Raw genomic sequence first — 15,711 nt, forward strand, 5'->3', positions numbered from 1 at the left:
TTGCACACCCAACTTGTGGTGCATATGCACTAACAACGTTCATCATCACACCTCCAATTTCCGGCTTCATAATCATTACTCTGCCTGACACTTTTTTCACCTCCAAAACACTCTTGGCATACTGTTCCTTCAGAATAACTCCTACCCCATTTCTCCTCCCATCCACACCATGATAGAACAATTTCAGTCCACCTCCGATCCACCTGGCCTTACTCCCCTTCCATTTAGTCTCTTGCATGCACAATATATCAACCTTCCTTCTCTCCATCATATCAGCTAACTCTCTCCCCTTACCAGTCATACTGCCAACATTCAAAATTCCTACCCTCAGTTCCAATCTCTTTACTCTCCTCCTCTCCTCCTGCCTCCGGACATGTCTCCCCCCTCTTCTTCTCCTTTGGCCAACAGTAGCCCAATTTCCACAAGCACCCTGTTGGCTAACAGTACTGATGGCGGTCGTTGTTAACCCAGGGCTCAAGTGATCCGGTATGGAAATGGGTATTGTTGTCCGCATATTGATTTGGCAGAATTTTACGCCGGATGCCCTTCCTGACGTAACCCTCCCCATTTATCCGGGCTTGGGACCGGCATGAAAAAACACACTGGTTTGTGCATCTCCTGTGGCTGTAAAAATAATAATAAATTAATTGTACAAAAAAATTCCAAAATGAATATTGTCAGATCTCATAAGAGCACATTTTGATCACGTATGTGGCCTGTACAAATCAAATACACTGTTGCATTTTGAGGAATCATACAGCACCATTCTTCTACAAGAAAATCAGTTAATTCAAGACTGTCTGAATGAGGAGGAAATGTTGTCTTAAACATCCATCTGTAGTGCATGGGTTATGTCATAGTCATCTAATTATAATGGGTCAGGACATTATACAAACTAAGCACTTGAAGTTATACAGTTATTTAAATGTATGATGTGTTCAATTTAATTCCTAAAGAACATCATGAAAGAGGATTCAAATGGCAATTTCTTATTCATCCTTCTTTCTACAATCAAAGAAACAAACTTGCTTTGACAGAATTAATGAGAAGTTTATGTGCCACAGCCTGATTATGGTATCAGTCTGGAGAGCTCAGCAGGTTACATACATATATTTAGTAAAATATGCTTACTAATGCATTTTCCCCCCTTTAGGATTATTGTGGTGAATCAAATGGCACATTTCGAATAACTGTGGAAAGTGTCCCTTGCTGTGAAGAAGCTTTGACTTGTTCAAGATCAGTGAAAATTACACTCCAGGTGATGGTCCTTTAAAAATATATTTATTTAATAAAAAACAAAAAAGAAACAGATACTTATAAATATTATTCAACAGGGCAAAGAAATCGAATTGAAAGACTTAAAGATTGAGGAGAAGACAACTGACAGTTCAGTACAACAGATAGATTACTCTGTTCACACTGTTGGACTATATCTGATCATCACATTTTCCAATAACATTACCGTAATGTGGGACAAGCATACACGAGTTACTGTTACACTGCAGTCCAACTGGATGGTAAGTTTAATTTTTATTAAAATTTGTCTTTTGTAAATGTTGAATTTTGACACATTTGGCACCTAATATTTACTCTCATTTACCTTTCAAATACTTGCATTGCTAGGTAAATTTAAATACTCCATAAATCCAAATATGCTAATTGTTTCTTTCATCTAAAGAACAAAGTATGTGGTCTCTGTGGTAATTTTGATGGAAACTCAGCAAATGATCTTCAGACCAGAATGAACTCAGTGGTGACAAACACCTTGGAATTCGGAAACAGCTGGAAAATGGAAAGATGTTCCAATGTTGTAAACCAATCATTCCCTTGTGAGAAGCACTGGTATTGCTCTGCCTGGGCCCAAAGAAGGTGCAGCATAATTAAAGATACAATATTTCAAGAATGTCATTCAAAGGTGAAAAAAATAATATTTAATATTTTAGTTATGAACACTCCTAGTGTGATGTAAATGTTGATATTTGTGTACTTTTACTAACTATCCTTGAGCAGTTCTTGCTACTGAGAAGATACAGTATAAAGCCAACCATATCTTGTTGCATTTAGGTGGATCCCCAGCCTTACTATGACGTGTGTGTACAAGAGTCATGTGTATGCGAAATGGAGGGAAGGTATCTAGGTTTTTGCACTGCTGTAGCTGCATATGCTGAGGCTTGCAATGAAGCAAATGTCTGCGTGGATTGGAGAACACCTGACTTGTGCCGTATGTAAACCTTACCATTAGCTACTCAGCCATTAATAATAAAACCATTTAATAAATTGTGCAACAACCGTATATATATGATTCATGCAGCAATTTTTGACTATTGATTTTTACACATGATATGTAATTATGCTGAAGTCAGCTTAAGATTACTTGGCTTGCCATAAGCAATGGTGGTGGACAATAGCAGCACATTTTTATTTTTAATAACATTCCAGTACTACTTAAGTGGTGGCTCATTGATGCAGGGAATTGCACTTCTGCCTCATGGCCCCAGGGTGCTCAGTTTAGATTGCAGGCCCATTCATTTTCTATGATAAGTTTGTATGTTGACCCAGTGTCTTTTTGGGTTTCTCCTTGTGCTCTCTGGCCTTCTTCCTGTATCCCAAAAACATGTATGCTAGGTTAATTAACAATTAGTAGTTGTAAGTGTGGGAGTATAGATAAGTTTCCCTGGTAATTAACTGGCACCCTGTTCTGGGTTGGCTTATACACCTTCCTCCGATACTGGACTGGGCAAAGAAGCTAACATAATGGATGAATGGATAGACTGTTTCAAAAATTAAAGGGCCATTATGAGTTCAGTTCAAATGAATGTGTTTGTACAAAATGAAAAAATGGAATGATGCATGAGTGCATGTTTTTGTGTTGACATACACTGATGTCCTAGAAAATCAATATAAAAGAGAAAATGAAACTGTTTTAAAAAGGATACTATCTATGTTTTGGAGGTGAAAAAGAGTGTCAGACAGAGTAATGATTATGAAGCTGGAAATTGGAGGTGTGATGATGAATGTAGTTAGTGCATATGCCCCGCAGGTTGGGTGTGCAATGGATGAGAAAGAAGATTTTTGGAGTGAGTTGGATGAAGTGATGAACAGTGTACCCAAGGGACAGAAAGTGGTGATTGGCTGTAGTGAATACATATTTTAAGAAGAGGGAGGAACTTAGGGTGACGTACAAGAGTGGAGGAAGATGCACACAGGTGGATTTCATCCTATGCAGAAGAGTGAATCTGAAGGAGATTGAAGACTGCAAAGTGGTGGCAGGGGAAAGTGTAGTTAAGCAGCATAGGACAGTGGTCTGCAGGATGACGTTGGAGGTCAAGAAGAGGAAGAGAGTGAGGGGAGAGCCAAGGATCAAATGGTGCAAGTTGAAAAAGGAAGACTGCAAGGTTGAGTTTAGAGAGAAGGTGAGACAGGCACTGGGTGGTAGTGAAGAGTTACCAGACAGTTGGGAAACTACAGTAGATGTGATAAGGGTGACAGCATGAAGGGTGCTTGGTGTTACATCTGGACAAAGGAAGGAGGAAAAGGAAACCTAGTGGTGGAATGGGGAACTACAGAAAAATATACAGAGGAAGAAGATGGCAAAGAAGAAGTAGGATAGTCAGAGAGATGCAGAAAGTAGACAAAGAGTATAAGGAGATAAGGCGCAAGGAGAAGAGAGAGGTGGGGAAGACTAAAGAAAAAGCGTATAATGAGTTGTATAAGAGGTTGGACACTAAGGAGCAAGAAAAGGACCTGTGCTGATTGGCCAGACAGAGAGACCGAGCTGGGAAAGATGTGCAGCAGGTTAGGATGATAAAGGATAAAGATGGAAATGTACTCACAAGCGAGGAAAGTGTGTTGAGCAGATGGAAAGAGTACTTTGAGAGGCTGATGAATGAAGAGAATGAGAGAGGGAAGAGGTTGGATGATGTGGAGATAGTGAATCAGGAAGTGCAACGGATTAGCAAGGAGGAAGTAAGGACAGCTATGAAGATGATGAAGAATGGAAAGGCCGTTGGTCCAGATGACATACCTATGGAAGCATGGAGGTGTTTAGGAGAGATATCAGTGGAGTTTTTAACCAGATTGTTTAGTGGAATCTTGGAAAGTGAGAGGAGTGGAGAAGAAGTGTACTGGTACCGATATTTAAGAATAAGAGGGATGTGCAGGACTGCAGTAACTACAAGGGAATAAAATTGATGATCCACTGCATGAAGGTATGGGAAAGAGTAGTGGAAGCTAGGTTAAGAAGTGAGGTGGTGATTAGTGAGCAGCAGTATGGTTTCATGCCAAGAAAGAGCACCACAGATGCCATGTTTGCTCTGAGGATGTTGATGGAGAAGTATAGAGAAGGCCAGAAGGAGTTGTTTAGCGTTTTTGTGAACCTGGAGAAAGCATATGACAGGGTGCCTCGAGAGGAGCTATGGTATTGTAAGAGGAAGTCGGGAGTGGCAAAGAAGTACATAAGAGTTGTACAGGATATGTACGAGGGAAGTGTGACAGTGGTGAGGTCTGTGGTAGGAGTAACAGATGTATTCAAGGTGGAGGTGGGATTACATCAGGGATCGGCTCTTATCCCTTTCTTATTTGCAATGGTGATGGACAGGTTGACAGATGAGATTAGACAGGAGTCCCCGTGGACTATGATGTTTGCTGATGACATTGTGATTTGTAGCGATAGTAGAGAGCAGGTTGAGGAGACCCTGGAGAGGAGGAGATATGCTTCTGGAGAGTATGCAGGGAGTAGAGTTGGCGAAGGTGGATGAGTTTAAATACTTGGGGTCAGTACAGAGTAATGGGGATTGTGGAAGAGAGGTGAAAAAGAGAGTGCAGGCAGGGTGGAATGAGTGGAGAAGAGTGTCAGGAGTAATTTGTGACAGACGGGTATCAGCAAGAGTGAAAGGGAAGGTCTACAGGACGGTAGTGAGACCAGCTATGTTATATGGGTTGGAGACGGTGGCACTGACCAGAAAGCAGGAGACAGAGCTGGAGGTAGCAGAGTTAAAGATGCTAAGATTTGCATTGGATGTGACGAGAATGGATAGAATTAGCAATGACTACATTAGAGGGTCAGCTCAAGTTGTACGGTTGGGAGACAAAGTCAGAGAGGTGAGATTGTTTTGGTTTGGACATGTACAGAGGAAAGATACTGGGTATATTGGGAAAAGGATGTTAAGGGTAGAGCTGCTAGGTAAGAGGAAAAGGGGAAGGCCTAAGAGAAGGTTTATGGATGTGGTGAGAGAGGACATGCAGATGATGGGTGTAACAGAGCAAGATGCAGAGGAAAGAAAGATATGGAAGAAGATGATCCGCTGTGGCAACCAAAAGAAGAAGAAGAAGGATACTATCTGTGATTACAAGAGGCTGTGCGAAACTCATGTTACTTGCAGCAATAACATGAAAGCTGTGTGTCTGAGTGTTCAAGTTTTGGCTGGTGGTGTATTTATAATTTTATTTTAAACTTATCATCAAAACATTATTTCTCACATAAAATATTTATACTTGTTAGAAACTGAATAAAAATAGGTTTGCTATTTATTTTTCATTAATATCAGCCAACTCCACAATAAGCGTAATCAATAACCTCCTTCCAGATATGGCTGGTTTTTACATAATGTGGTATGTTTTTCCTAGTGTACAAACTTAGAATGCCACAGAAGTTTCTTATAATTAAACTTTTCTTGTCCAGATCCATTTTTTTTTCTTTGCTCTGTGGTGCAAAATGTTATTGGCAAAATATTGTATTTACTGTATGCAATTTAACAAGTTACAAAAGAAAATTTCATCAAATCAATCCCTTTTCCTGGGATGAAGATATTGTTGGATTTCTGAATAAGATTTTTTTTTATCTCTGCATTTCTTTTTCTTCTCCATTCATCTCTACTGGCCTATTAAACTCATCAATTTAGGTATGTTTACAAGCCTTTGGCCATGCTCTCTCTCTCTCAGGGGTGGGAGTCGACTTGTTTTTCAATCCTATTTTTTTGTAAAAATTGATCCATTTGTATGAATGATTACAATAAAATTAATATAATTCTTAAAAAAAAATAATAATGTCAACAGCCCTTAATCCACTTTTAGTCAAATAAAATTTCATGAAGGATCCTCTATAAACATTATTGCCAGAAAGACACACTAACTGGTTTCCAAACTCTCTCCCTCTTATATTTTTCAATTCCCTAGTTATTGAACAAGACAAGCAAGTGTGTAAAGCATGAAAAAAGAAATGAAAAATATAAGAAACCATCTGCTTTTATGAAGCACAGTTTTAATTCAGTGTGAAAAAACATAATAAGTTATGCTGCCATATCTTTATAGCTGTCTACTGTGATTACTACAATGAGCCTGATGGATATAGTTGGCATTATGAACCTTGTGGATCACTACCAGTAAAGACGTGCAGCAAGAACACTGTCAAAGAGTTCCATTCATCAAAACTTGAAGGTATGTTGGTTATTTTAAGTTCCAAGAATGTGGCTAGATTTGAAAAGAGATCCAGAGTAACACTCTTGGGTTTTATATGAGTTATCTATGGTGTTGAATTTGGATTTTTACTTTTCTGGCTCCTCATGGTAACCCAAACTTAGCTTTAAGATCGACTGGTGATGAAAGTACTATATCTCCACCACATCATATACCAGGCAAGGAACGGTAACATATGTGAAACAGATTTAAAAATTTTGGCAAGATATGTCAAGCTTGTCTCTACATAGATCTGTTCAGTAGGCAAATTTCTTTATTAGATTCTCTTCAGGTCTTGAAATAGCAAACATGGAATGGTCCCTTGTGGTTGTGGGGGATATTCTCTAGTCCTCACCACTCTGAAGCTGGAGTTTGAGAATTTTTAGAGTCTATCATGATGTATTGCTTAGAATGAAATGCATAGGAATGGAAAGCTGGGATGTGGATTTCTCGGCAGAGTTCAATTTCACATTCCATGATAGAATGAAAAGTTTGACAATCTCAGAAGACCCTGCGGTAGATCCACCTCAGAACCAAATTGAAAAAGCCAGTTGAGATGACTTGGCCATTTACAGAGGATACAACCTTAATCTTTCCCCTGTGATTTATAACCAGCACTGCTAAATCATCCAAAGACTGCCTGAGAATTCCCCAGGTAGAGCTGGGAATGGGAAAAGTGTGATCTGACCTGCTTAGCCTGTTTACATTGTGTTTGTTTCCAAGATAAGCTGACAGACAATATAGCTTTTGCAACAAAAATTAGCAATTTCATATTCCAAGCTTATTTGAAATATGTTAGTCAGTCAGTCATTCTCCAACCCGCTATATCCTAACACAGGGTCACGGGGTTCTGCCAACCCGCCGCAGGACACACACACACCCACACACCAAGTACACACACTAGGGACAATTGAGGATCGCCAATACACCTAACCTGCATGGCCTGACAGGTAATTACCTCCACTTGGTCCACTCAGCTCCCTCCTAATCGCACATGTGTGACAGTGTAAATGAATTCTAGTGTATGGACACATACTCATGTAAATTATACCTAACAAACGAAAAATGAAAATGCAATAAATAAAGAGAATAAATGTGAGGTATTGAAACCTCTTTTCTGGAAAATAATCTCCTGTAACAATGCACATTATATACAAGATTTTGGTAGTGCTTTCAGTTTAGGTACTTCAAAAATGCATCCATTACTCATTCTCTCTTAAGTAACAAGACATTAACAAAGGCTTCTTTTGTTGTTAATAACACTTAACATACTGTAGCATAGACAAAGTGGTTATTCACCTGTGCAATGTGGTCTACTAAAATATCTTCTCTTTGGACCAGACAGAGGTGGCTTAAGTGAGACATATTTCTCTTGATATTACATGCTTCAGTATAAGATCTATGAATCACAGTTATGAAGAACCACTTTACTGATGCTTTATTAAGTGTAATTAACACAATGAGAAGCCTTTGGTAAAGTCAAGTTACATAAGGGTAAATGAGTAACAATTGCATTTTTGCAGTGCCTAAATTAAAGTGTTAACAAGATTTTAAAAGTGTCTTCCGTAGGTTGATGACATATTCACAGAAAAGTAAATTGACCTAAATTAGGACATAGATACAAACCGAAGATTCAAACAAAGGGTGACACTGACTGTCAATCAAGTTTTAGCTGACACTGTGAGGGAGTGTGAGAAATAGTTCAGTGGGATGTGGTACAACTACAGACAGAATCAGAGAAAAATGTGATGGGTATCAAACTTACAAACTTATCAATGGTTAAGTAGATGAAGTGTCTTTAGTGGCTTTAGTACTTACTGTTACTTTGTGTTTAATTGGATCTTCTATTATTTTATGAAGAAGCGTTGCCATTTCATAAGATTTTTTTGCAGGGGTGTTTGGTAGGTAATGAAGTTAAAAATGTAATAATATATACAGTATTATGTTACAGAATAATAACTTAATATATTTTTCAATTTTTAAAGGCTGCTATGCTAAATGCACAAATGAAGAATCTTATCTTGATGAAAACACAATGAAATGTACAACTTTGGAAACTTGTACTTGTATCTACAATGGAATAATTGCCATACCTGGTCAAGTAATAAAAATTAATGAATCTGAACATTGGTGAGTAAAGGCATTTTCTACTTTTTATTTATCATTTTATTTTGAGGTAAAAATGTTTTAATATTAAATCAGACATCAAACATTCTGCAATCACATAAATGTATCTTTAACTGCCTGTAAAACCTGATATTCATCATTTATCAAAAATAAACCATGAAATGCATTTAAGTTTAGATATCCAGTTGTTCCTGCTTTCTGATCCATTGATTGTTAGGGATAGGCACTAACATTCCTACAGCCCTGCCCTGGATAATTGGGTTAAGAAGATGGGTGGAAGGACAAGATGGATTATAAATGCCTATTAACAGTCTACAAACATGTTATAAATTGTGGTATTAAGAACAACAAGACTATTGTTATAAAATTAAATTGTGCATTGTGTTATATCATGCTATAATGCATTTTGTAATATGCTTTATATCTCAAGCTATTAAATATCACCAATTTATTTATAATTATTTATCTAGGGACAACATATACAAGTTTAAAGAGATATAATAAAATTCGTAATACAGTAGACGATGTATCACATCATTTCTAAATATACTTATTTTTGTATTATTTTACATACCATTAGAGGTTTTTAATTGTTGTATTCGTACAGTTTGCATTATTTTGAATGATCAGGCAGATGTCTCAAGGTCATTGTATTAAAAATAGACCCAAACTTATCCGAAAAACAGCATATGGGCACGACACGACAATGTCATTCTTGGAGATTTGTCTGAAAGACAACAAAACTCACCTGTGCAAAGCTTTATATTCTGTAAAAGCAGAAATTAAAAGCAAGATTTGTATTCAAGGGCAAAAATCACTGAAAAACAGGAGACAGACTAGGTGCCAGGTGAGGTGTAGTAGTTACCATGCTGAATATAAAGTATTGACTGACTTATTTCTGAATATGGTAGTGTGAGACTAGTTTGTGTCTGAGTATGTTGGAAACCTTAATTATAATTATCAGTATTTGAGGCTGTTCTCTAAAACTGAACATAAGTCAGTTAAACAGATATTACAGTTACTTATTTGACATGTATGAAATATACTGTACATAATACTTTGTCATAATACCTTAAATTCATACATAGTTCAAGAGTAAGCACTATCATTAAGGCTTTTTTCTTCTGTATTTTATTTGTAATAGGATAATTGAAAATATGTATAGATAAGTAATAGATGTTTTTAAGTATATCTAATAATAATAATAATAATAATGCTAAAGTGTAACCAAAAAGCAAATAATGTAAGTAAAAAAAAAATGTGGTAACTATAAACATAAATCACTAGAAATAAATACTGAAATTACAAGCAAATAATCACAAGGGGAAAAGGTGATAAAGTGATAAAAAAATATTTACTATCGTGCTTATTGTAATTACAGAAATTAATTTTATTACAAGAACACATTTTTTAAATATATTCAGGCAGCAAAAGTTACTGCTTAAATTGTTAACCTAAATCTCATTGTCATGCAGTCAGAAAGTCTGCACTTGCTGCCAGTCTTTAAAAGAAATCAAAACTAAATGGGACAGCAAAATATTATGACTAAGCCTTATTGGTTCAGATCTATAATCTTTTATATCTACAATTTATGAGATGACTGTGTAACTAGTGGCCTCATTTCATAGAATCACAAGAGGATATTCCAGTATACTAACAAGACACAATCTACTTTTGACCAAAAAGATGCAAGCTTTGCAAAAATATATATTGTGGCCACCAGGCAGCGCACCAAAGCCCCAAACACTAAACACAATTGCTACAAACACAGTTCCAGGTTACAATAAAGCATTTTATTAAACAAATACATTTTACAAGGTTTCTCTTTAAACAGTTCTTCTTTCTTTCTGAAGTAAAAATGATTGTTTTGTCTTTTATTTTCTCCTCCACACCTTTCAGATGAGCTTAGCCCAACTCCTTTACTGACTCTGACTCACCCGGGGAGTCAAGGCTCCTTTTAAACCTGGACCTAGGAGTACTTCCATGGTAACAAGACTGGCCCCTGGAAACACTTTCTTGCCACAAGGAACCTCTTCCTGACAGGATAGACTGCCCCAGAAGCTCCCTATAGTGGCACCCATGGACCCCAACCGGGCTACCCGCCACAATTACAACTACCATGCAGCCTTTTTGGTGTCCAAACGGGAGCCATTCCAGAGTGATGCTTCCACCCAGCATATTGAAGGAATACTTGGCTTTTTGAGGCAGTCTCCATCTGTCTTTCCACTCTAATGGCCTCCCGACCGAGAAAAGATACCATTAATTAACTCGCCAACTGGGATGCTCTCTGTCCATACATTCATTTAAAAAATTAAAAACTTATTTTCTCAAAAAGCACTGAAGTACAAAGAGAGAGTAGTTACAAACAGAGCAAAAAAGTTGAAATCCAGTTATCAATAAACAAAATAAAGGTAAAACACAAGAGAACCCATCAACACTAAGAATACAACTGTATTGTGTAATTTTGCCTTAACCAATTTATAGAACCTCACATGGACAGCTGCTTTAAGCAAAGAGTCTTTCTAGTGCAGTATAAGCAGGCCAAATGGTTAAGCTACACCTGTGCCAATCACCTTTATTAATCACTTTTATTATTGGAGATGTTCCACCTCAGCTGCTAAACTTTGTGGGAATATAACAATCACCCACACCAGGGGCTCTTAACAGTATACTTTGACCCAATCATCCATCCATCCATCCATTATCCAACCCACTATATCCTAACTACAGGGTCATGGGGGTCTGCTGGAACCAATCCCAGCCAACACAGGGTGCAAGGCAGGAAACAAACCCTGGGCAGGGCGCCAGCATACCGCAGGGTGCGTACACACACACACACACACACCAACACACCAAGCACATACTAGGGACAATTTAGAATCACCAATGCACCTAACCTGCATGTCTTTGGACTGTGGGAGGAAACCGGAGTACCCACAGACACGGGGAGAACATGCTAACTCCACGCAGGGAGGACCTGGGAAGCGAACCCACTGCGCCACTGTGCCACCCTTGACCCAATCAAACAGTAGAAAATCAATATTATTATAACGCAACATTAATAAAAAACACAGGAAAGTTATGGTAGCAAAACTAGAAAATATATTTGAAAAAGTCTTATTAAAAATACTTAAGACGAAAATACAGATGATGGAAAATGAGTCCTTTGAAGTCTGGGTGCAGAGCTCCTTTAGATTGTTGTTCAGTTCACAAAGGTCTTACCAATTGCTTTAGACTCTTTTTTCCTTTTGTTGTTCCATTCTCTGCTCTTCTTGTTATTCTATCTCCTGCTCTGCTCTTCTTTTTTATTTTTGCTCAGCATGCATCTAAAACTTAAAGGCCTTCTATAGAATTAACAGTGATTACAGGAATAATCAATAAGTGTTTACCTTTCTCAAGCTGTTTATCCATTCGGATTCTAATTACCTCAGGTCTATTAAATTACAAAATGTATCTGCAACAATCTGTTTAAGACCTAAAACAAGCAACATTCATGTCAGTAAAGATACAGAATTTAAAATCATTTCATAGCTGTCATTTACAAATTTATACAAGAGTATGTTTAAAATGGGGTTTAGAGTCTAGAGTTTAAAAGCTTAAGCAGCCCCTGACTAAATAAAGTCAAAGGGTACAGGTTTTTGACTGTTTGCTTAAGTGTCCTTACTGCTCCCTGGCTAATCAATGTTAGCTCACAAAGTTCACATTTTGACTTTTATTTGCAGTCCAAGTTCTTTTTTTATATATTGTTTAGCACACAATTTAGTTTGTTTTGAACATTTATTCTTTACATGCTATATTTCTATACCAGTACAACAACAATGAACCACATTAGACCAGTGGGTCCACCCAGCCTGTAAAGGGATAGGGACAGTTTAAACATGCAGGCAGGTGACCCTGCCTCTTGGGGAGCCATCCACAAAGTATAAGGGACTTGAGGGAACACACACCCATATATTAGACATATACAAATGAAACACCTGTGTGTGTGTGTGTGTGTGTGTATGGAGCAGTCCACTCTAATAATGCTCAACCACAGTCACTAGATGGCACATACATGCACTTTTACCTTTTTTCCACACTTGCAACGAAAGACCTGTGTGCATCAAATGCCACTGCGCAACAACAACTTTGTGCTGATGACATAGATGAACAGAAACATTGTTGAAACAAAGCAAACACCTCAGGAATGGAAGGCAAGGCTTGAAGTTTTCACTAAAAATGTCTATCGGGAGGTATTTTCTTGAGACAAATATTAATATGACTCATATGCCAGTGATACAGCTAAAATATGGTATTGCCAGTATCTTACAAAAGCCAGCGGGGCATCAAGAGCAGGTGGGTCCACCTCCTTTGCACTGGATAATTCTTAAGAATTAGCTGATGCCTCTTCAAGTTCACAAATACAGTAAAACTGTTAGGGAGTCTTTGGGTTGTTTTTTATCCCGAACACCACACACAGCTAGTAGAAATATAACTACATTATAGTGAAAAATGAAACACAATGCATAAATAAATATAATAAACATACAGAAAATACTTGAACTTAGTCAAAGAAGAAATAAAAAGAAAGTTAAACAGAGAATACTGAACATAAACAAGCAGAACCATAACAATGACTCATATCAGGACCAACCTCTTGAAAGTCTTCAAACTTTGGGATGTAAGAACTTTCCGGAGAAGTGGCACTTTCTGGAACGTTTGTGAAAGACTGAACAGGTGACAGAGGGTACCACAAAACACAGACCTTAAGAACTGGTCAACTGACTCTGGTCCTGCAGCTTTTCCTATGTATAGCCTCATCATACGTCTACTCACAAAGTCAACAGTTATGACACCCTATACTGATGGTCAGAGTTTAGATAACATTACACATGTGCAAGTAGGAGGGAGCTGTATGGACCAAGTGAAGGTAGTTCCATGCTAGGCCAGGGGGTGGCGGGTGCACTAAACCCTCTTTTGTTGTCTCTACAGATCAAAAATGGGGAAACCAGCCTAATTCACCCATAAAGACATCATTTCCGGCTCTGGCGCCCAGAAGTACATTACTTCTGGTTCTGCAATGTCACTTCTGGTCATAGCCTTTAAAGCCGCCATGTTTTGAAGAGTAATTCAGTTCAGGACTCGATTCAGTGCACATGAGAGCTCATTCTAAACCCTTTTGCAGCCTTAGACAATATAAGGGTGGCTGCCCCAAACCTTTTTGTGTGTGTCAAGTCTGTTCATTTTACAATAGATAGATAGATAGTGTGATAAAGCGCTATATAACGCCCGACCCGGCACAGACTGACGCAGAGGCACGTGTAAAGAGACACAAGAACTTTTCTCTTCAGCCGTGGGGCACGTCTTCCCCGTGTCCCACAAGCCCAACACAGTCCCAAAGCACTTTATACAGAGCACAAACAATTCTTCCTCTGGCACCACCACTCCTCCCAGGCAACCTCGTCCTGTTCCTCCGGATTCTGGATCCTGAGTGGTGAATGCTGGCCCTTTTTATAGCCCACCCGGAAGTGCTTGATCACCTGTGGGTAATTGCACTTCCGGGCAGGGCTGTAGAGATGTCGAGGTGGGCTCTGGGATCCATGCAGCACGCCCTGGCGGCCACCCCAGATCCCCACAGGCTGCCACCAAGCATCCCGGGGGAGGTACTGAGACGCCCATGGATGCTCCCCCGGAACATATGTAGAAGGGGCATCCCGGCCGGGCATGGGACCTGGCCACCCGCCACAATAGATAGATAGATAGATAGATAGATAGATAGATAGATAGATAGATAGATAGATAGATAGATAGATAGATAGATAGATAGACGTGCACACAATATGCTCTGAACACACACCAGTATGATGGAAAAGGGAACAAAAGTAGAGAGAAAGAAAAACTTCTGACAGTTACAACAACATTGATTTAAATAGCACATTTTCATACAAATGTGTAGCTCAAAGTGCTTTGCTAGAAGAAGAAGGAAAAGTTTATAAAAAACAAAAATAAGATTAGGCAATACTAAGTAACAAAGAATAAAGTAAGTTCCGATGGCCAGGAGGACAGAAAAAAAAAACTCCAGATAGACTGGAGAAAAAAGAACAAAATATGCAGGGGTTCCAACGGCACTGGACTGCCCAGCCCCCACTGGGCCTTCTACCTAACATTAATGATCTAAATCAGTCCTAATGGTTTCATGCTTCACGTGAAAGAATTTGATTATGATGGTCATGTGGACATCTGTGGTACTGCCTTCAATCCATCAACGTAGGAACTGCAACGTGCCTTGATCAGGTAGTGGAGGCGCAGATCGCCACCACAGAAAAACTGGAAAAAGAACAGCAGAGAAAGGTAGGGATTAGCACAGATTGTGGAGCCATGAAGAAATAGGTAATTCTATGCAAATATAGTTTATCAGCAGTAGACTAAAATGTAGCTATGAGAGAACCATGTTAAAATAATGGGTTTTTAGCAATTTTTTAAAGTGCTCCACTGTACTAGCCTGGCAAATTTCTCTCGGTAAACTATTTTAGGTTTTAGGTACATAACAGGAGAAGGCTCTCTCACCTCTTCTTTTTAGTTTAGCTGTAGACTCTCATTTAAAAATCTAAGGTTACGATTTGGAGTGTAAGGTGAAAGGTATTCTGAAATATAGGACAAAGCGAGATTATTTAAGGCTTTGCAAACCATAAGCAGTATTTTAAAGTCAATTCTGAATCGCACAGGTAACCAATGTAACAATATCAAAACTAGTAAGATGTGCTCAGATTTTCTTTTCCTAGTTAAGATTCTGCACTAGTTGCCACCAATTGATGTCTTTTTTGGGTAGTCCTGAGAGGAGTGCGTTACAGTAATCTAGTCGACTGAAAACAAAAGTGTGAACTAATTTTTCAGCATCTTATAAGTTATAAGGGATCTAACTTTTGCTATCTTCCTTAAGTGGAAAAAAAATAATGTCACGGTAATCTGATTAATATATCTCTATTATATAAAAAAATCTTGAGACGAGATGAGACTATTTCCAAGAGATTTTTTCAAGTCCCGTGAGACAAGACAGGACAAGACTTTTGCCATGAGATTTTTTCAAGTCTTGTCCTCCTCTCAACCATATTCAACCATGCACCCAGTCCTCTCACCTCTCATTTTTGTGAA

The 15,711-nt window shown here is 38.4% G+C and overlaps 1 protein-coding gene across 1 annotated transcript in view; it reads left to right on the forward strand.

Annotated features, from left to right (window-relative positions):
* Positions 1-15,711, forward strand: part of LOC114657174 (mucin-19-like) — a 125,867-nt gene that overhangs the window by 54,589 nt on the left and 55,567 nt on the right. Inside the window, exons 26-31 of the mRNA XM_051928712.1 lie at positions 1,154-1,258; positions 1,335-1,517; positions 1,679-1,915; positions 2,065-2,221; positions 6,310-6,435; positions 8,439-8,583. Of these exons, the coding sequence (XP_051784672.1) occupies positions 1,154-1,258; positions 1,335-1,517; positions 1,679-1,915; positions 2,065-2,221; positions 6,310-6,435; positions 8,439-8,583 (953 nt within the window). The remainder of the gene's footprint in view (positions 1-1,153; positions 1,259-1,334; positions 1,518-1,678; positions 1,916-2,064; positions 2,222-6,309; positions 6,436-8,438; positions 8,584-15,711) is intronic.

The sequence above is a fragment of the Erpetoichthys calabaricus genome, chromosome 1 (assembly GCF_900747795.2).
Source record: "Erpetoichthys calabaricus chromosome 1, fErpCal1.3, whole genome shotgun sequence".
Classification (NCBI taxonomy): domain Eukaryota; kingdom Metazoa; phylum Chordata; class Cladistia; order Polypteriformes; family Polypteridae; genus Erpetoichthys; species Erpetoichthys calabaricus.